At 41.8% G+C, this 22,948-nt stretch overlaps 1 protein-coding gene across 1 annotated transcript in view; it reads left to right on the forward strand.

Annotated features, from left to right (window-relative positions):
- LOC124616652 (UDP-glucosyltransferase 2-like) overlaps positions 1-22,948 on the forward strand; it is a 98,839-nt gene that overhangs the window by 29,420 nt on the left and 46,471 nt on the right. Inside the window, exons 2-4 of the mRNA XM_047144981.1 lie at positions 4,107-4,385; positions 11,324-11,575; positions 21,043-21,363. Of these exons, the coding sequence (XP_047000937.1) occupies positions 4,107-4,385; positions 11,324-11,575; positions 21,043-21,363 (852 nt within the window). The remainder of the gene's footprint in view (positions 1-4,106; positions 4,386-11,323; positions 11,576-21,042; positions 21,364-22,948) is intronic.

The following is a 22,948-nucleotide window of genomic DNA, read 5'->3' on the forward strand; positions in this document are numbered from 1 at the left end:
TGACTCAGTTGATCATGAATCTCTTGTCCAAATTTTAAATGCGGGAAAGATAGATAATAAAACTCTAACACTGATTAAGGAAACTTTAACTGACACTAGCTCTAAATTAAATTCAGTGGAGAAATTTCTGAACCATTTGATATAAAGACTGGTAATATACAGGGAGATGGACTCTTCCCATTATTAGTTCACTGTATTTTGAAAAAGGTGATTACAGAATGGCGAGAGCAAAGGTCGATTCAAATTATAGCTCAATGAATCAAGCTAGGCAGAAGTAATATTAGAGTAGCCTGCCTCGTCTTTGCAGGTGATCTGGAAATTTTAACAAGTGATATTACCATAGCTCAGAAACAAATTGAAATTCTAAAAGAAGTTGTGGGAAAAGTAGGACCACATGTATCATTCGAAAAAACGGAATATATGACATGCAACAAACAAGCACCAAAATTTTTGAACGGAAAATATGGAAGAATAAAAAGGGGTTCTCAGGTTAAATACATGGGGGAAATCACAGAAGAGAATGTACTGGAAAAGCTGCAAATGGAGATCGCAGTGAAGAAATGGCAACTGCATTCCGATTAACACAAAATATTTATAGCAAAAAATCACTTCCTAAATTCGGTAAACTTAGCCATTACAGCAAAACTGAAAGTCTTTCTGAAGCAGAAACTTTAATTTTAAATGGAAAGAGGGATATTGGAGAAATTCAAAAGAAAAGAAAAGTAAAGAAAAGAAAAGAAAGTTTATTAGAAAAATATTAGGCCCCAAAATACTTATGGAGAAACTTATAGGCTGAGAAGTAATAAGGAAATAGGAGTATACATAGACATACATGATGACATAAGAAAACGATGACTGAAACTTTATGGACACATTAAAAGAATGACATCCACTAGGTTGACAAAACAAACAGTAGAATTCTATAGAAACAGAAACAAGACCAAAACTCAACCAATTAAATGGATTGCTGCAATTAAGGAAGATCTTAAAGCAGCAGTTGTAACTAAGGCAGAGGTTATAGATAGAAAAACATTCAGGCAAAAGGTATTTGCTTGGAAAGTTGGTCAGAGGGAAATTAGAAAATTGACTGGAACACGGTGGTCTGATAAAAGAAAGAGGCTTCATTCTGAAAAGATGAGACAGATCTGGATGCGAATAAACGCCAACCAACTAATGTGACATTGATGGACTGTGCCTCGCATGGTCCTATTGGGCCCATAGGTGAATAATAATAATAGTAATACTGTGAACTATAGATGAAAGGCACAGACGGGTTCCATATTGCTATATTCCAGAGAGCATTTGACATGGTGTGCACTGTAGACTGTTAGTAAAGGTAAGACCATATGGAATAGGTTCTCAGATATGTGTATTGTGATAAGACCGCCATTATTCTCTATATACATATACGATCTGGCGAACCAGGTAAGCAACAATCTGCGATAGCTGTTGATGGCATTATGGTGTATGGGAAGGTACAAAGTGAAATTACTGAAGGAGGATAAAAGATGACCTAGACAAAATCTGTAGTTGATGTGAAGAATGCCAGCTAGTACTAAATGTAGAAACATGTAAGTAAATGCAGATGAGTAGGAAAGATAATTGCATAATGTTTGGGTACATTACTTGCTTATCACTGCTTGTCACTGTGACATGGTTTAAGGAGAGTTAGAATGGAAAAAATATTTTTTCACATTTTCCAATTTTTATCGTATTATAAAATTTGCAATTTTCTGAATAATATTTATATCACTTACAAACTCACATGGGAAGTATTTTATTATATTTTTTAAATATAATCTACATCAGATGCAAATGTCAAAATTTTTACATGCATTACTTCAAGATCTAATAAAATCGGTAATTTTTTATATAGAAGGCTGTGGCTTGCTGTGTTATAAAGGTAGAATGCCATGTGGCTAGGGCCTCTCGTCGAGTAGACCGTTCGCCTGGTCCAAGTCTTTCGAGTTGACGCCACTTAGGCGGCTTGCATGGCCATGGGGATGATGATAATAAGGACAATACAACATGTAGTCCTTGAGCAGAGTAAAATCTCCGACCTAGCTGGGAATCGAACCCGGGCTGTTAGGTATGACATTCCATCACGCTCACTACTCAGCTTCCGGGGCGGACGTTATAAAATTTAAATTACATGTTTGTTTTGGTGAGGTCCAGAAGAGGATGGGCACCAGACTGAGGAAATTGAAACAAAGTTTGAGAGACAATAAACTTTCTGATAATAAAACCATAAGACGCAGGCTGACAGACAAAATGATTGATGAACTGCAGCAGTATTATGGGATGGCCACTAGAAATAATACTGAAGATTTATTGAAAATGAAGGAGGCAGTATGGGCTACCTTCTTCCACAATCAACTGATGAAAAATGAGTACTTTACACAACCATAAACATTTCATTCTAGCAGCAGTCATGGATATCATAAAACCTATTTACAGAGACATGGAAAATCCTGAATTTCTGAAGAAGTGTCTGCTTGGTCAGACTCAAAATCCCAATGAGTCATTCAATAATCTTATATGGACTTGATGACCAAAAAACGTTTTTGTTGGAATGAAGACAATAAAGTGTGGGGTCAGTCATGCTGTTATTGCTTTTAATGATGGCAACAGTAGTAGGGTGAAAGTGCTACATCATATGAGAATTAATCCTGGAGCAATCTGCATCAGAGAACCACTAAGGAGTCCAGAAAGAAGAAAAGAAGAAAAAACTTTGAAAAAGATCGAGAGAATGATATGCAGTATGATGCAAGGTGCTTCCGAGTGATCAAAAATAAAAAAAAATTAAGCATATATTGAGTTGCAGTCCTTTGAAACTTTAGAAGCCGTTCATAAAAATTTACATTTTCTGTTGGATTTTTCCCTAAATCTCAGAAACCACTTCGAGTACAGTATTCAAATTTTATGGGAGTAATAGCATACGTATCCTGAGTCAACTGAACTAAAAGAAGAACATAATGTTATGTTTAATTAAAATTATTCAGGATAACATACAAAAACTACACAAAATTTTAAGTTTTCAGCTAAAAAACAGTATTTCCGAAAGCAGTGACTGAAATGCAGTTATTGTAGTTCAGTAGACTCAGAAGACGCAGTTTAATGTCCTGTAAGAGTTTCATGCCAATGGCTACAGTGGTTCCTGAAACAGAAGGAAGCGATGCCACTAAATTGAACATTGTCGGGATAGGGCGTTCCAAGTCCCCTTAAATGTCTGGGTGTAAAGGTGGAAAGCGACATGAAATGGAACCAGCATGTGAGGACTGTAGCGTAGGAAAGCGAGTGGTCCACTTCAGTTGATTGGGAGGACTTTTTTTGAAAGTGTGATTCATCTAAAAAGAAAACTGCATATTGGACACAAGGGTGACCTATCCTTGAGTACTGATAGAGTGTTTGGGACCGTACCAGATCGTATTAAAGGACGACATCACAGGAGTTCAAAGGCAGGTTGATAGATTTGTATCTGGTAGGTTCACATAATTCGTAAGTGTTACAGATATGATTGGCGAACTTAAATGGGATACAAATCAGTGCTCTTTTCGAGGAACACTACTGAGAAAATTTAGAGATCTGGCATTTGTAGATGACTGCAGAACGGTTCTACTGCCGCCAACATACATTACGTATAAGGATCACGAAGAGACGAGACATTAGGGCTCGTATGGAACCATATAGATGGATAGTTTTCCCTCGCTGTATTTGCAGGTGGAACAAGAAACGAATTGATAGTAGTGGTAAAGTGTACTCTGCTTCCGGAGTATCTATGTAGATGTAGATGTGGATGTGCGTCCAGAAACATACGATTTAAACTCGGAGAGATGCTCTGTTCAGTTACATGTGACTTTTCCTCTATGTCTCGCACATTTCGAGGTGACGTATTTGATATCCAAGAAATAGATAACTTTGTGTACAAGCCTTCAGTGCTGTGCAATGAACACCATCAAGATGAAGGAAGCGAGACTAAGGAGCCTCCGAAACGCACCAGAGTCTTGTTGGCCCTAAAAGGAACTTGCAGATAGTGAATGTGCTCTCAGTACCGGTAACGCTTGCAGCCAGGCGGCTGGTACTACAGGCGCCGCCACTTGTTACAGATGTCGCTGGCTCCTCTCAGCCCCACCTTACTGCGCCTGGCGCTGGTCCTGCTACTGTGCCCTGCGGGCGCGCCGGTGGAGGGCGCGCGCATCTTAGTGGCGTTGCCGCTGCCCGCAGCCAGCCACTTCCGGCTGGTGCAGCCGCTGCTGCACGCGCTGGCCGCCAGGGGTCACCAGCTCACCGTCATCTCACACTTCCCCCAGCAGCCACCACTGCCCAACTACACCGACGTCAGCCTCAATCGCGGCGACTACCAAGGCCACGTTCCACCGCCTTACGTAAGTTTCCTGCTCGCGAACCACGAGCAAGAGAGGCCGTAGTACCTACGTCTCAGCGTGTCACACTACAGGTCTTACGAGAGTCAGTACAATTTCTGGCTGGGGTACACTGATCGGCCAGAACGTTATGACCGCCGACCTAATATCGCCATAAACCCGACCAGGCGATATTAGCGTCACCTGGAGAGGAGCGACTGCTTGTCAGACACACGCATGGTGCACGTAGTAACGGTGAGTGTACTATCCGTATGTAGAATGGGGAAGGGTCGCGATCTATCTGAGTTTGACTGAGGGCAAACTGTGATGGTTTAGAGGTTCGCCACGAGAATTTCGGAAACTGCATGACTTTTCCGGTGTTTGAGGAGTCCTGTGGTGAGTGTCTTCAACACATGGTGAAACCAAGGTGAAACCACGTCCAGACGTCATGCGGTTTGGCGGCAACCCCTCATTTGCAGATGATGGACGTCTTAGGCTGGGCAGACTGGTAAAACAGGATAGTTGATGAACTGTGGTGGAACGAACATCAGGCTTTAATGCTTTGTATCCCACAAGTGTGTCTGAACACACAGCATACTGAACACTCCTAACAATGGATATCCTCAGCCGACAACCGAGGCATACGCTAATCTTACCACAATGACACTGGCCAATAGAACTTATAAGGTCACGTGGCCATCGGCACTGGATGTTGGCGCAGTGGCAGAGCGTTGAATGGTCTTTTGAATCGTGATATCTTCTTCATCATGCTGATGTGAGGGCGCGAATCAGTCGTTTTCTGGGCAAACAGCTCATTGACACCTGTAATGTGGGATGGAGGAAAGCTTGTGGCAGCTCCATTAAGCTCTGGGGAACATTCATGTGGGCATCCATGGGACCAGTAGAGCTTGTACAAGACACCATGATATCCAAGGAGTATCATAAGCTAGTTGAACACCACATACTCTACTTCATGATGATTATGTTTTCCCATAGCACTGGAACTTTTCAACAAGTTAATGCGCCATGTCACAAGATCAGAAGGTGATCGAGTGGTTCTAAAAACAAAGTGGCGAGTTCCAGTTGATGTACTGCCTTACAAACTCGCCAGAGGTGACCCGATCGAACACATTATTCTGGGATGTGACTGACGGTGGCACATGTGCAGATGTGGTGCCAACTCCCTCAAGCAACCTACCAAGGCTTCATTGCTTCCATGCCACTATGCTTCGCCACTGTTATCCATTCAAAATTTATATATACCGTTTATTACGCAGGTAGTCATAATGTTCTAGCTGATCAGGGTATTTCAGCCGATTTTAATAATTCATAACCACACATTTAAATGCATGCAAGCTCACGGTATCATATGACCAAGTTAAAACACGTAGCGGGTACTTTTTCAGCTGCATATGGATTTCCCATGGGTCCTGCATGGAGCCGAGCATTCGTAATGTGTGGCAGGCAAGCCGGCTATTATGACATCACAGTTTCGCTGCGTGAACCGTATTTCTCGTCAGCTCCATTTGCACGAGACATACTCTCTCTAGTAGGGTCGCCTGCCAGGTGGCCCTCTTTCCTACCACTCGCACAAAATCAGATGACACTGACTCAGAAACTCTTTCGCGTCATGAGTACTGGGTGAGTCCACCATTTCGTCCTGAAGTAGTGGCTATCTCAGCTGACTGTGGCGTACAGATCTGCTTATCTGCACACATCGAGCTATCTCGTTGCTCTCTCCTTACTACGAAGCATGCCTCTGCAGTCTTCATGAACTGTAGAGTCGGGGAAAGTTCTTTATAATCAGGCACCTACTATTGTATGTGCGACGCCCTGCTAAAGCCGCAGGACAGGACAGGTACTGAAACGTCCTGCTAAATCAGCAGGACAGGACAGGTAGTTGGAATTGCAGAAAGGGGGCAAAGTGAGCGCCTGTCAGTTACACTCAAACTTAATTTATTTGATCAGACATTACAGTACAAATTCTTAAACTTGGTTATAGGCTGAATACACCACACTATCGTATGCCTTAAGGGCACAACCATTTTAATTTAAAAAAAGGCTGAAAGCCATTAACTCAAAATTCAGAAAGTAAAGAGAATATTTATAGGGCAAAAGGCCTCATGTTATGTAATCTCTACAATTTGGCTGAAGGCCCAAAATCTAACACTTGAAAATCAGCAACCTTAATTTAAAGACGGCTGAAGGCCGATGATTTAAGACTCAAGGTAAAATGAAATAAAAGAACACAAGGCAGAAGGCCTTATCTTCAATTAGGCTGAAGGCCCCAAACAGTCTGATGGATGAAAGACAAAGATCCTTAATTTAAAAATGGCTGAAGGCCCCATGACTCAAAATTCAAAGTACAATAAATTTAAACAACAAAGCCTTATCTTAAATTAGGCTGAAGGCCCCATTCAATCTGCACTGATGAAGGCCTATGGCTTAAAACACAACTAAAATAATATTTATTAGGCGGAATGCCCAATACTTTTTATTTAAAGAATATATTAATCAGACTGAAAGCCCAAACAATCGAACACTTGACCAGCAAGGAATTATAATTTTAAAGCAGCTGAAGGCCCATGACTTAAAACACAACTAAAATAATTTTTAGTAGGCAGGTAGGCCTGAGGCTTTATCTCTGAACTATATTTTAATCAGGCTGCAGGTACAAGCAATCTAACATTTGACGAACAAGGAATTTTAATTTTAAAGGGGCTGAAGTCCCATGAGTTAAAAAACACTAACAAACAATTCAACTTTAATTCAAAACCATCGCCTATGACCCACAAAAATACACACAACAGAAAATAAGAAAAGGCAGTGCATCTAACGGCGCTCAGAAGTTTCTGGGGTCGGCCAGCACTTGAAATACTAATGTTCACTTAGGTGAGACAAGCAGTTGGCCCAACCATTCTCGATTCGACAACAACCCATCCAACAGACAGTCAACGGACCCACCGACAAGGTGTCTTGTTCTCCACTCGACCAGCACACAACCGGAAGTTCAATAGAAACGTAAAAGGAATGGACGCCCACAAGACAGCGTACATTAAGCTGTCGCACTGCACACTGTGCTGGACAGCGACCACACAGTGAGGAAAGGACAATGCCTAAATTTACGTCAACGGCCAGGGCAGGTAACCGAAACGTTAACGACCACAAGGCAGAAAATTCCGTTGGTGCAATTCAATTGCAAGTAACCAAATACAGTTAGACTCCACCGGACAGTGGCTAAACCTTCGCCAACTCGAACACACACGTTGTTGCTCGCGGGAATGTCTCAGCAGCCAACAATGAGAACCAAACGGCACATTGTGAACAGTCTTGACTTGCTGGTAGATTTAATCAAAACTCGATTTTCGTGTCCAGGGTCGGTAAGCCACAGTCCTCGTAGCAATGTGAACAGCCCCCCACACTCCGACACTCCATAGAGACTGCCAGTGGCCCCGGCCGAACTATGTCCCATGGAGAATTACTCGCTGCTCCACGCCAACCGACTGACTGATCGCACCCTGCCCAGCTGGAAACTATAAGCGCCAGGTCAAAGATAGACCAAGGTGCGAACATCGATACACACTGCTGCTGCCACCTGTGAAAGGAGAGGATAACAGCATAATCGTGATAACCGTGGTAGACTAAACACAGAATCGCAACGAAGGTTTAATCCAGCGCATAGCATGAGGCAGCCATGGCTCAGTATGCAATGACATTAAATTATTGTCGGAAGAAAGAGACCAAGAAGCCAAAATCTCTTTAAAAATTTTGTTATGGAGAGTACAGGAACTGGTAGCTATTCTAGTGAACCATGAACAAAGTAAAGAGGAAGGGCGGAAATGTAACTAATTGTATAAGTATAACCAACTTCATAAAGGTGCAGGAGAAGGAAAATTTAATTTTTATGTAATACTGCTGAACACCTTATTACAGAGCTGACATAGCTTCCACATGACACATGTCGTTTATTTTACACTGTAAGAATCATAATATGTGATAGTGTCTGCTACACTAAATTTTTACCCCTTTTAGTTGTGTGAGATTTGCTTCTGGCAGTGCCTGGGCGATCTTGGCTATCTTTGTTTGATCCTTTCTTTATCCGTATATTTCTTTTTCAATGTTGTTAGTGAGTAACTATTGACTCTGAATGACTATATTGATCGATATGTAATAGTACTGTCATTACTTGTTCATATCATCATATGTGCACCTGCTATCTGTAGCTTACAAGTTAGGACAGATCTGCATTCATGTGTAGGTTCCAGATGTTGAACCATCTGCAGCTTGTGGTCTTGCAGTAGCGTTCTCGCTTCCCGCACACAGGGTCCCGAGTTCGATTCCTGGCGGGGTCAGGGATTTTCTCTGCCTTGAGGTGACTTGGTGTTGTGTGTCTTTCATCATCATTTCATCATTACTGACTCGTAAGTCGCCGAAGTGGTGTCAGCTAAAATGGACTTGCAATCTCGGCGGACGAACACCCCACATGGGGTCTCCTGGCCAACAATGCTGTACGATCATTTCATTTCAGCTGTTGAACCACACCTACCCTAGCATCCAAAGCGGCCCAACGCTACTGTTCTAACCCCATCCTCCCCTTCTCCCTCAGAAGTACCTCGCTGTCTGCACTACTACAGTACAATGCAATTACCAAACATACTCGACATAATCGACTTTGAGGCTTTCCAAGTGTTGTTAAGAACGAAATGTTTGTCTATGCACCCAGATTGACCATAACAAAATTACACAGCTGCCTATACAAAACATAGTGTGGTATTCTCACTTTTCTATTTCTTTAAACAAAAAATGTTTTTGCTTATCATATACAATTCCAAGGATGTATTGATTGTGATCAAGTCTCATATTAGCGTTTCCACAATATTGTAGTTCATTGTATTTCAGCAGTATAAAATATTTCAATAAAAAACTTAACATGAAGTTTTCTAGTCTTGTAATCAATAGGCTATTGTTCGATTTTCGCTATAGGCATTTCTTTCAACTTCCGTTGAAATTCAACATTTTTGCCATCCAACAGTAAAGAAATTCGCAAATACTGTTCATAATTTTTAGAGAGTCATGTTTTCGTGTTTAATCAGTAAATAAACCAATTTCATATAGCAAATCAGAATCTAGTATAAAAATATAAGAACATTATAGGGAATTAACAAATAATCTGCATTAACAACGCTTTTCAGCTATGTTATCCTTTTATTTCATCATGTATTATTAGCCCTTTAGTTGGAATTCATGAGCCATATTTGTTGAAGATTGATTATTGTTTTTAAATCTTATGTTAATTATGAATAAAAGAAGGGCATACAAAAGTAGAGGAAATGGGAGTTCCAAGGGAACATATCCTGCTTAAAATTTTCATTTTGCTATTAACTTTTGAATATCATATTTGTATTGTTAATATTAGATTTGTATTTAGTAGAAATATGTAGAAAAAAAGAACATTTGTTTTTTTTACATGATGTTTCCCTACCTTGCACAAACTTCCATTTTATCAGGAAAAACACTTTTTCATAAAACTACTAATTAAAAAGGAAAGTTTGTGTGTTAAAGCACTATGGCTGTTCGCTACGCAGTGGCCATCGTGAATGTTGAATCGCTGTGCAAAACGGTTGGCGTACTATTGTTTCTATCGAATTCAGTCAGCAGCTAGCGGAACAAAGCTATCGTACTATCGTACTGAATCAAAAGGCACGAGTGCAGTGACAGGACCCAACAGCTTGTAAGCACTTCAACTCATCAAGGAGTCAGACGTGTGGTGGAACAGTTTGAGGTTTGGGTTTCCCTTTGATAGAAGTGAACCTAGAATTGCACGGTTCTGGCACCGAGACACAGACAGTTATACTGATGAAAGATGCTTGGCGTCTTTCCCGATGTCAAGCATCAATGGTTGCAGGTGGTTCGCAGCTTTAAGCGTGTCTTTGATTACTATTGCAACACATTTCCATTGATCGATGATCGAATCTCGATGGTCCCATGCCCTCTGCAATCATAACTGACGATGTTGTTGATCAATGTATGAACACGTAGGTGTGTTCTGTTGCGGAGCTCCGTGTTTAACAACGTATGATGACTAGTGTGCTGCCGGCCACTGTGGCTGAGCGATTCTAGGCCCTTCAGTCTGGAACCGTGCTGCTGCTATGGTCACAGCTTCAAATTCTGCCTCGGGCATGGATGTGTGTGATGTCCTTCGGTTATTTTGGTTTAAGTAGTTTAGGGGACTGATGACCTCAGATGTTAAGTCCCATAGTGCTTAGAGTCATTTGAACCATTTTGAAATAGTGAGCTCTGAAACACCTGTGCTCTTTCGGCAGAGACGTCACGGATCAGCATGTATCCTATTTTACAGAGCAGACAAACCTCTGAACAACATGTTCTGTGAAGAGTCGTGGACGTCCAACCATTTAGAACCTAGTAGCAGTTTCGCTGTCCTTCCATCTCTTCCTGTAGATGCTCACGACAGTAGTGCACGAACAGTTGGCCAGCTTCACCGTTTACGAGATACTCATTTACATGCTCTGCTTAGTAAAAATCTTCCCTTTGTCAAAGCCGTCAATGGATTTCCGCATTTGCAGCACTTATCTTTGCTAGGTTGACACCACGCTGCAAAGCTGCATCGAATGTCTCGATGGTCAGTGGCCACAATGTTTTGGCTAATCAGTGTAGCTATGTTGCAAGAGTTGACTTTTACCACAGTTGCAGACATTATTGGTTACAAGAAAATAATAAATATAGGCAACTCGTGGGTACTGCCATTTTAAACATTGAAAAGGGTCAGTTGCAAGCCAGTCTTACAAATGTCTTCTGGGCCTGTTTTACTTTGCTCATCCTGCATCACAGTATGGCATGATGAATTTTGTCTTTGTCACTGAATGTGCTGTTCGTCGAATGTGCTGAAGTAGCTCTGGTACCACGCTGCGCTCGAGTACAGTGTCGCCGCGGTTCCTGCGCAGCTGCCGGTGGAGGAGGCCACCCTGGTGTCCGGGGTGCGGAACTGGGTGCAGTTATGGTCGCTCATGGCCGACTACTGCCGCGACGCGTACGCCTCGCCCGCGGTGCGCCGGCTGCTCGCCTCGGCCGCCCAGTTCGACCTGCTGCTGGTCGAGGTCTTCTCCGGGGACTGCATGGCCGGCCTCGCCCACCGCTTCCGCGCCCCGCTGGTCGCCATCGCCTCATGCGTCGCCCCGCCATGGGCCCGTGACAGGGTCAGTACAGCCGCGAAGCGGGATGGCGTGTGAATATATGTCATTACAAAGCACCAGCACACTGGTAAGAGCTCGAAAATGCGTTTTTTATATGGTTAATTATAGTTAAAAGTTGGTTAACCACATATCGCTGGTTACACTTTGGCTGCTGCAGCTGTGCGTCTGGCTGGCCATGTCCAGCGCACCCTCGAGGCCACCTGATCCACGTACCTGCGCCAATAGCCATCTCCCAGGACTGTCGTCTGTGCCTGAGCTCTTCGCTCGGCTGTCCTCGCCCTGTGCTGAGTGTTTCTGGAGACAGGGTGGATGTGAGTGTCTGGAAGTCTTAGTCTCGTCATCGATGTTACAAATATACACAGTGTATCTGGACACTTATTCCATAGCTTTGAATCTGGAGATGAACTGCTCGACAGACATAATGTACACTGAAACTGCCTATGCTGATAACATGTAACTATCCATCAAAGGCTTTCTTTCATCTGCAATAAGTTCTTGCAAAACATAATAAGATCATACAGAGTTTTATTTGACATACTGATACTTGATTATCAGCTTTTACTATTTAACTTAGGCACAAATGGAAGAGAATCCACAATGGACAAACACTGACACTCATCTGTGCTAGTGCAGTAATTCGCCCGCAGACAACTTTCGAGATAAGCATCTGGATGCCAAGATACTCTTTCGAAGCTAATCACTATGTATTTTGAACTCATTAACCCAATAAATTATCCTCAGGGTAACTTCAATGCCAAGAAGCCAGTGCTTCCGAATTCTTTTTATAGGGGCAGCAATTTTTATCATGCATTAGAAATAAACGATGATATATAACTGATGTTTATGAATACGATAAGGAAATACTAAACTTTCTACAGTATCTAATGTCACATTTAATTCCTAATTAACATTTGTGTCTCAGAGACAGGTGAGTGTGTGCAACTGACCATCATCTAATAAAGCTAACCTTCATACAGTATGTAACATCTCTGTACATAAAAATGAACTGCTGTGCGTTAGTCTCACTAAAACCCAAAAATGGCTGAACCAATTTGGTGATTCTGTTTTTGTTGCATTCGTAATTATTAAGGAAAGGTTTAAACGACAGAAAAGCTTGGAAAAGTTGCCTAGAGAACTGGAAAATTATGGAAATACTGAAAGAGCTTTCTTCTACAGAATTTTCAAGATTTTCTTTATTCACATGCTCAAATGATCGATATGAGTAATTCGTTTTTTGTTGTGTCCATAAAGGTCTTATGTCAGCACAGACTGAATGTTTCACATGTTTGTACATAAGATGTTTGTCAGCACAGTAATTCATCTGGACAGACTCTCAGGTTATTTCTGTGTTTTCATTTATTTTCACACATCAAAATATGTTTTGCATCGTCTTGGTACCGAGAGTTCCGGAACCTGTACAGAAATTTAGAATAGAGATGAACGTAAACATCATTTCCGCCCCTTTTATTGCTCATGGAAACCACACATTGCATGTTGTACCACCACACAGCGAAACCATCAGAGGTGGAGGTCCAGATTGCTGTATACACCGGTACCTCTAATACCCAGTAGCACGTCCTCTTGCACTGATGCATGCCTCGATTCGTCGTGGCATACTATCCACAAGTGCATCGAGGCACTATTGGTCCAGATTGTCCCACTCCTCAATGGCGATTCGGCGTGGATCCCTTTTCAGTCCATCCCATGCATGTCAGACAGGGTTCGTGTCTCGAGAACATACTGGCCACTCTAGTCGACCGATGTCGTTATCCTGAAGGAAGTCATTCACAAGATGTGCACCACAGGGACGCGAATTGTCGTCCATGAAGACGAATTCCTCGCCAATATGCTGCCGATCGGGTTGCACTATCGGTCAGAGGATGGCATTCACGTATCATACATCCATTATGGCGCCATCCATGACCACTAGCGGCGTACGTCGACCCCACATAATGCCACCCTAAAACAGCAGGGAACCTCCACCTTGCTGCAGTCACTGGACAGTGTGTCTAAGGCATTCAGCCTGACGGGGTTGCCTACAAACACCTCTCCAACGATTGTCTGTCATATGCAACACTCATCGATGAAGAGAAGGTAATGCCAATACTGAGCAGTCCATTCGGCATGTTGTTGGGCCCATCTGTACTACGCTACATGGTGTTGATAGCGGTCATCCGCTGCAATAGTCGCCCTTTGGCAGCCTGAGCAAGGCATGTCATTGACAGTTACTGTCTCTCTGCATCTTTTTCATGTCTGAACGACATTGCTTTGGTTCCCTCCGAGACGCCTGGACACTTACCTTATTGAGAGCCTCTCCTGGGACAAAGTAATAATGCTGATGTGATCGAACTGCAGTATTGACAGTCTAGGCATGGTTGAACTACAGACAACATGAGCCGTGTACCTGCTTCCCGGTGGAATGATTAGAACTGATTGGCTGTCGGACCCCCTCCATCTAGTAGGCGCTGCTCATGCATGGTTTTTACATGTTTGGGCGGGTTTAGTAGTGACATCTCTGAACTGTCAAAGGGACCGTGTCTGTGACACAATGTCCGCAGTGAACGTCTATCTTCAGGAGTTCTAGGAACTGGGAAGACACAAAACGTTTTTTAATGTGTGTATTTTTATTTTTATTTATTTATATTTATTTATTTTGCTCTTGTTATATCTCCAATCATTCTTCCTCCTCCGGGCTGTGGACAGGCAATGGCAGTGATTTCGTACTTATTTTTCATTTTTTGTTTTTATTTTTTAAGTTTTAAATACTTATTTCACAAGGAAGGATTTTATTTCATCTTTCAGATGTAGCAACTCGGCTAAAAGTTCTTCATTGTGTGGTATGATTCAAAACGTGGTACAACACATAACGGAACGCTGCATGGTTGGTATTCATACATGGTTTTGGTAACACATTCTGTTTCGAGCAGACTGCGCATCTAAGGAATAGTACGCGTTTCTTATGCTGTTCACTTGGGATGACATTTGAAACGTGCCTTCCATTAAAGTGCAGACTATTCTCGTGATCAGAGGTCTTCCTTTCCTGCCTCTTATTCATTCTGTAGCAAATTCTTCCACGAGTTCTCGTACCAGACGCAAATGAAAGTCTCCTAATGGTATTTTTCTCCCTGTGACCGATCTGCGAAGAGTGTGAGCATTCAACACACAAACGCCCACGATATGAAAAGAAGCTTTTTGTACCATTTAACCTCTCCACCCACAGATTCAACTGAGCTTAATAGAATGTCAGAAAGGTCTACTGCGCCGATACTTGCAATATAGTCGACGACGCATTGTGGCTTCATTACTTTCTCATCCTCCTGTTTCTCTTTCCTGTGTCACGCATTCCTGTAGTATTACAGGTAATCAACATCAACACTTCTCTCTTGTCGCACCACTTGATGGGAAGCATTGTATCAGTTGACATATATTCAACTTTTCCTCGTTTCAATTTCTTCTGTAGTTCGGCAAATTGCGCCTGTTGCTATGTACAGAACCGCATGCTGCTGTAATGGTTGTGAAGCCAGAGGAAGAAGTCTGGACTTCTATACCAACTCTTGACACACTAAGCATGTCTACGTTCACAGTATGGCTTCATTATGATGCCACTGTATCGCCAGGTTTCCCCAAATTATGGACATCAATTTCTGATGCTGTGCATGTGTATTCAATTAAATCCAAGACGTATCCAATTTTACAGTCGCACAACACAATTGGACTTCCGGAAAGCGGCTCTCGCGTCCAATAGGTTTGAATCGACACCCTATGGTGATCCAACTACTACACGGAATTTTTGGAATGAATAATGATAATGGCGCGTAACCAACTTATTTTTACGTCTATATTTGATTATTAGTGGCACTGATAATCTCTTTGAAGTTTTGAACAGGGAGCACTTAATTCTGTATGTTTGATATTGCCTAGCAGGAGGACATTATTCATTTAAAACACTACCACAGCCTGAAATCGTTTCACAATACATAAACACACATGATAAACACTTGAACTTGTTTTAGGTCAATGTAAACTACACAAATTAAAATTACTGAATTTAATGTTATTGAGCTTGCATTGTGCTGGAGGCACAATGTGTAATGTGGTGGCAGCAATTTCCTTGAACGCTTAATTAAAGAACAATATAGATCTGCATGTAAATATAGTTACTGAAAACACTAACTGAGAATCACGTTGCTCGGATGGAACCGAGTAACTTTTGACTATGGCAATGTAGTGAAGAGCCACCACATCAAGCTGGATAGTAATTAAGGTGGAACAGTACTTGGCATCTTCCATCTGTTGTATGAAGCGGCGTCTGCTAGCCATTTCGGCGTTAATTCCGACTATTTTCTCTTGCAACATAGCTACGCCGACACTCACGCACCATAACTTTTCACTGATGTTGCAGCACATAGAAATCACTGGAACTATTTCCTTTATATAATTGATTGCACTCGGGCAATACAATTTAAACCACAAAATTATTATTGCCTCCAAACTTTACACACTGTAGGGAACTTTGTTTGACGATTAGACAAACTGATTCACAGAATATAAATGTACTGGTAACGGCGTCGGTATAACCACCACTGTTTGGAATAATACTCCTGTAAGATAACTTCTAGTTCTTTGCTACCGAAGTGAGCTCACCAATGCACCTCATCAGTTATTGAGATCACAATACGCCGTTGGATGTGGTTACTGGTCACTTCACACCTCGCCGTTAGCACAAGCAACTCGTCGCAATTAACGCAGCATTGCACCGTGAGTGCCATGTACCACAGAACGGGAAACCGTACTATTTTGGCGCTCACAGTCCATCTCTGTCGAAATACCGCGTCTTACAAGCCTTAGTGCCCATTTAGCTTGTAGCCATACGATAAACATAGTCCATATCTGTTTTCAGCTCACTTCTAAATAGTCTGTTAGCAACGTTACCGTAGCACACACCGGCAGACACTTTTACGCCACTTAACACTTGTCCTGCCTCAGAGGTATGCCAACTTACTTCTACCGCCAATATTACGCGCCAACCTGTTCACTGTTCTCATTCTCTGGGATTCCCTCCACACCTAAACATTATTTTACATTACGCCAAGTTCTTTATTTACGATTAAACATACCATAGCATTACAATACTCAATTACAGTCATTTTCATATATTAAAGTAATATTACATTTGTATTTTTACTACATGTAACAATATTATTTAGTTTAATTCTTTTGTTATTTCGCTGTCAGAGTGCAGCACAAACCAACACTGTCTCCCGCATAGCGTTCTTTAATTTAGCTGCCACCAGGCGGAAGCACTTCCGCTTTGCCTTCGATTCTGGCCCACAGATGGCATAAGCGTCCACTTTCTCTACAGTTGCGCCTTGACTATGTCTGGCCTTCTCTAAAAGGCACATTGTCACATTACAAGCTCCACAGGTAGCAGGACGGGATGGCAGCAAAAGCCGTCATTAGGATCAGGTACGGCCACTCCATGACGGTGAATGCCGTCTGCAGCGCCCATTAGAAATACCTCAGCAGCTGCTAGCGACGTTTGCAGCCCCTGCAAAAGGGTGGTGCGTGTTGGGAATCCACGTCTGCAGCGCTCAAAGGGTTGAATCATTCAGGACACCTTAAGGGAACCATGAAGTGAAAATCCGTCGGAATAAGGATTTTGTTATTGTGTTAACATACACTACAGTCCTTCCTGAACCAGAATATGTGTGGTTTTTGGATGTTTGTTGTATATTAATGGGAAAGAAAGAGCATTTTCTAAACAGCGTCACTCTCCTTTCTGTCTGCTGTCAACTGAGCTGTTAATACTGGCTGCTACAGATTTTCTTTGTCTTTATTTATTCTTTGAATACTGTTTTGCAAGTTGATGAACCGGGTGCTAAGCGAAAGCAGGTAACAGCTGAACATCAGTTCAGCACTGTGTTTTCGTTTTACTTTTCACAATGATTAGAAATAGTACTTGATTTTAGGAGATAATCTTATTGTTTTATAGTTATATTTTATTCGTGCAGATCGTAAATATGGGCGAAATAAGCATTTTTAACAGAAGGAATAGGTTTAAAGGTAACAGAACATCCCTATAATTCTCTCTGCCCAAGAACCCTGAGTCATGATGTAGTCCACATTAGTGCCGCTGGTGACGAATATAGACGTAAGCATTCCCTACCAATGCATATGTTTTAAAAGCTATCTACAGAGACTTGCTTGCTTAATTCATCCATGGGAAATCTCAAAATCCCAAGGAAAGTTTCAGTAACTACATGTGGCATCGCTTGGATAAAATAGGATTTATGTGTCTCAAACCCCTAAAGGCTGGTGTCATGGTTGCAGTATTGTGTTTCAGTCATGGATTATCCAGCAAGCTGAAAGTTTTCAGTGATACCTATAGTGCCTCCAAAGAACATGAAGAATGTGCGTATATCAATTGCCCAGCTGAGGGTGTGGGACGCAGAGAAAAGTGCCCTACAAATGATAGAAGAGGACAGATTTCAAAAGAGGGCCTCCAAACGTAATCTGGAGCATACAGGAACCCGCAATGACGACAGTTTTAATTGTCAATGTAGGTTGAAAAAATATATGAAAACTTTGAAATTTTTAGTTTCAAGTACAGTTTCCTCTGAAAGTAATATGTCTATACCAGTGAAACTTGGTACAGAGATTAATTACACCAATTCCATTAAAAGACTGGTACACATCTTTCACCGTGGGATGAGAGCAACAGCGGACGACGGCAGTCGACAGCAGCCAATTGCGCTTGCGTATTTGAAACATGTGACGGCGGCCCCCTGCGTGGAAGCTCGCAGAAGCGGAATTCTGTTGTTGTCAGCAGCGATCCCAGGTGCCAATCGGACATTCGGAAAAGGTATACTTCACAGACGGCGACGAAACGTCAGGTTTTAAGGTGAAATACATTCGACCACGGCATAATAACCCTGCAAATTTTATTACGAAGAGGAGTCTTTGAACTGCACTTCAGAAACACGGTGACGGCCAATTGATGCTTTGTACGTCGATTTATCCTCTATGTGGTGACTACAGATTCACGCAAGCTGCCTATGGAGTTTCCGTTTTGTCCTTACCTCTGCAGTTCATTATTTAGTCTTTAGTATACGCAGTACTTGTCTCATATATTCGTTCGCCTACCTGCCTAGTGCAGTACAACGTTTCACGATCCGGCTTGAGAAGTTTCCCAATAGACTTCGAGCAACACAATGCCTCAATTCCAATTAATTTATAGTCTCCTAGATATTCACATCAGTAGACTGTAATTTTTAAAGTATTACATACGATTTGTGCACTTTAATTTAAGGAAGGTCAAAAAGGTGCTTGAAGTAGTACATACTCTTGTTTTCTTATCAATCTCGTATCTAACCTCCTTGTGAGACATGACCCCGTGTGCTGACTGGAATGGTGTACCTTCGCTGGACAAGAAACACTAATTTTGCCAGAAAAGAGAAGAGCCATTTCGCTGATTCTATTGGGATTGGCGATATAAAATTACTCAGAAGAAACGGAGCTTTATTACCCACCCACATCAAGGCTGTCAAACTACTGCTCCTGAGACCATATTTCTCCTCTTTACATACCTTCATCGAGAGGCAATGATTTTGGCATAAATTTACTTTTGGTGCGTGCTGCTCTGAGTTATTTAATCTTCTCAGCCACATAAAATAGCACAGTCAGAGAGTCAAAGAAGTTGTCTGGAAGAGTCCTAATGAGGTTTTATTTAGCTGAAGAGTTGCAAACTTGATTCCTCCCGACACTATTTTTCCTGTTTAAGAATTTAAGAGTACGTTCACAGCACAGTTTAAATCCCAACTTATGGGTTTATTTTGAATGAATAGTCCCACATTTTCGTCAACAAACTGAAATATTGTGTTAGTCAGAGATGCCTGAAAGTTTTTATTTAAAAAAATATACGACAGGTCTAATTTTGAAGGCAGGATCATCTGTGCAGACTGGATTGCATTGTTAGCAAAATCCTAGTATTTCCGAATGACCTCAAACCTGTCAAGATATATTACTTGTGCAAGATATGGAACTGCTAGGACTAGTTCCTTCTGAATGTTGGCAGAATGTGATGCCCCATATCAAGATTGATGCAAATATAAGCTTTCATGTCAGTTTCGTCAGTAGTGAACACAATTCCTTTTCGTTCAGCACGTTAAATTCTACCAGGAATTGTAATATCGGTTATAAGCATTTTGAGGTTTGTTTTATAACAGAAAATGTCGATTGGCATTAGCATTTCTCCGCCATACTCAATGTCGAGCAAAATTAGTATGCAAAACTGAGTTACGTCTTTCTAGACGCCATTCTGTAGTTGAAATTTGCACTTTGCAAGTTCAGGGAATTCAAGTATACCGTCATTATCGTCCAGTACTTCACTCTGATCTCCCATAGCATTTTCTTCCTGCTCTTCCATAACATCTGTAAGCTGTATCGCATAATCAACTTTCCTTCTCTTTGAGTCTGGAGAAACAATGTTTTCGGTATTTTTCACCAAAAAATTTTCCTCATCAGTGTCTTATTGTACCTCTCTGCGTTCTTGCTTTTGTAATAATGGACTGGGCTAGATATTCAGCTGTCTTTTTCTTTGTGCTGCATTGGAACTCTTTTCAGGTTCTTCTATCAGGAAATGTTTCTTACCACTTTGGGCATTCTGTTTCAAGAATATTATATTATCTCAAAGAAGTTTATCTACATAATCATCATCAGCAACGCCCATTTTCTGTAGGATATGAGAAAATATATTTTTTAAAGTGGTGTTTCATATTCTAAAAGTGTTTTGCTGCTTAAATAAATAATAAATTCAATGGGGATATTTGATCATTGGTTTACTCTGCGTTCTGATTTAAAAGAAATAATATGTAACATATTCATAAGACTGTGGAATGTCTTTTTCGCCGATTGGAGGTCATTGTAATGCATAGAGTATGTGTTAAACGCTGGGGATCGGGGTGGTAGGGTGTGGCTAATTTTGTGTCTAGTGTGCTTATAATCATCCACTTTTTTCAGCACAGCTGTCTATTCTTTATACTCGTCACTTCGTGGCATGTAATGTATGTCAGTATCATTCAAGTCTGTGATTGGGAAAGCAGCTCATGACCATTACAATTATTTATACTGGTAGCATCCTATCCAATCAAAGCAAAATGAACTAAAACAGTTTATGCTTTGTATTCCGCCGCCAGACAGTTCCAAACGTTACCCAGCAAAATAGTGTTAATAAATCAACTAGATTTTACTAACTGAAAACAAAATCGGTGTTGGAAGAAAATCTTATGAGTCTCACTGCGTAAAATTCAGTAAAGGAGTCCTGTTACATCTCTATGGATATTTCAGTTACTGACATTCACAACTGTCACAGTTAGACCTAGATTAAAAATGTTGGGATTCAAATGAATGTTGCTGGATAATAAACGTCAGGAGATATGCTGGTGGCATTATTGGGCAGCTGTGTGTTGCAGATGGGGGACCCTGACCATCCAGCCTACATGGAGAACTTCTTCCTGTCGCTGGTGGCACCACTGGGTTTCTGGGAGAGGACGGCCAACACGGCGTTCTACCTGCTGGCGAGACTGGGTAACTGGTGGCTGTCGGAGCGGGTGATCGACGCCGTGGAGCGGGCTGAGCTGGGCAGCGGGGCGCCGCCCACCAGCCAGCTGGTCCACAGCACCAGCCTGCTGCTGCTCAACAGCCACTCCAGCGTCAACCAGCCCGTGCCGCTCTCGCCTGGCGTGGTCGAGGTTGGGGGTCTCCACATACAACAGCCTAAGCCCCTGCCAAAGGTCTGTGCCACTGTCTCACCTGGAGTAACTGACAATTGTGTAATATTTGTTTTATCCATTATCCTCTTCACTTCATCACGACTGGTACTTCCATTACCATCGACTGCTGGCTCACACACTCATATTGAGGCTTGTTCCTGTCGTTCTCTTCTTTCACCATCCCATTAATTACAGCTTTTAGAAATCTCTTGTCTTAAAAGATGGAACAAGGAAAGACAAATATACACTTTCAGTATTTATAGTATTAGAGAAAACATTTGAGAATATTGACTTGAGCATTGTCAGGTTTAAACTACAGGCATTGAAAAGTTATTCACAACAGACTGCAAGTATGAGAATCATATGACATGATAGAGAAGTTGCAGCTGAGAAGGAAGTGAGACAGGGTTGTAGCCTGTATATTGAGATAGCAGTAAAGGAAACAGAAAAAAGTAAACGAAAAACAGAAAAAGCTTTGGAATGGATATTTTGGTATATGTTAACAAATCAAATATTTAAGACTGCCACTGGCGTATTGTACATAAATTTTTCTTTTAATTACATATAAGGAAAATGAATACATATGGAAGAAATAATCTGTAAAATGTTTAAATGTGCTGCTATTATAGTTAAAGTGGACAGTGAGAAAGAAAATGAAACCACACTTTTTTTCAGCACAGCATAGTACAGTCGGTTTTAACAGAAAACCTGCAGACTGTTGTTCATAAAATATACTGTTATCTGAATGTTTATTCAGCTATCATGTAAAAAGCTCAATAGCTTAAATTAGTTGGTCAAAAAATTTGAAGACTGTTGCCAACAGTTTTCCTCCATTACAGGGTGTTACAAAAAGGTACGGCCAAACTTTCAGGAAACATTCCTCAAACACAAATAAAGAAAAGATATTATGTGGACATGTGTCCGGAAACGCTTAATTTCCATGTTAGAGCTCATTTTAGTTTCGTCAGTATGTACTGTACTTCCTCGATTCACTGCCAGTTGGCCCAATTGAAGGAAGATAATGTTGACTTCGGTGCTTGTGTTGACATGCGACTCATTGCTCTACAGTACTAGCATCAAGCACATCAGTACGTAGCATCAACAGGTTAGTGTTCATCACGAACATGGTTTTGCAGTCAGTGCAATGTTTACAAATGCGGAGTTGGCAGATGCCCTTTTTATGTATGGATTAGCACGGGGCAATAGCCGTGGCGCGGTACGTTTGTATCGAAACAGATTTCCAGAACGAAGGTGTCCCGACAGGAAGACGTTCGAAGCAATTGATCGGCGTCTTAGGGAGCACGGAACATTCCAGCGTATGACTCGCCACTGGGGAAGACCTACAACGACGAGGATACCTGCAATGGACGAGGCAATTCTTCGTGCAGTTGACGATAACCCTAATGTCAGCGTCAGAGAAGTTGCTGCTGTACAAGGTAACGTTGACCACGTCACTTATGGAGAGTGCTACGGGAGAACAAGTTGTTTCCGTACCATGTACAGCGTGTGCAGGCACTATCAGCAGCTGATTGGCCTCCACAGGTACACTTCTGCGAATGGTTCACCCAACAATGTGTCAATCCTCATTTCAGTGCAAATGTTCTCT

The sequence above is a fragment of the Schistocerca americana genome, chromosome 5, assembly GCF_021461395.2.
Source record: "Schistocerca americana isolate TAMUIC-IGC-003095 chromosome 5, iqSchAmer2.1, whole genome shotgun sequence".
Classification (NCBI taxonomy): domain Eukaryota; kingdom Metazoa; phylum Arthropoda; class Insecta; order Orthoptera; family Acrididae; genus Schistocerca; species Schistocerca americana.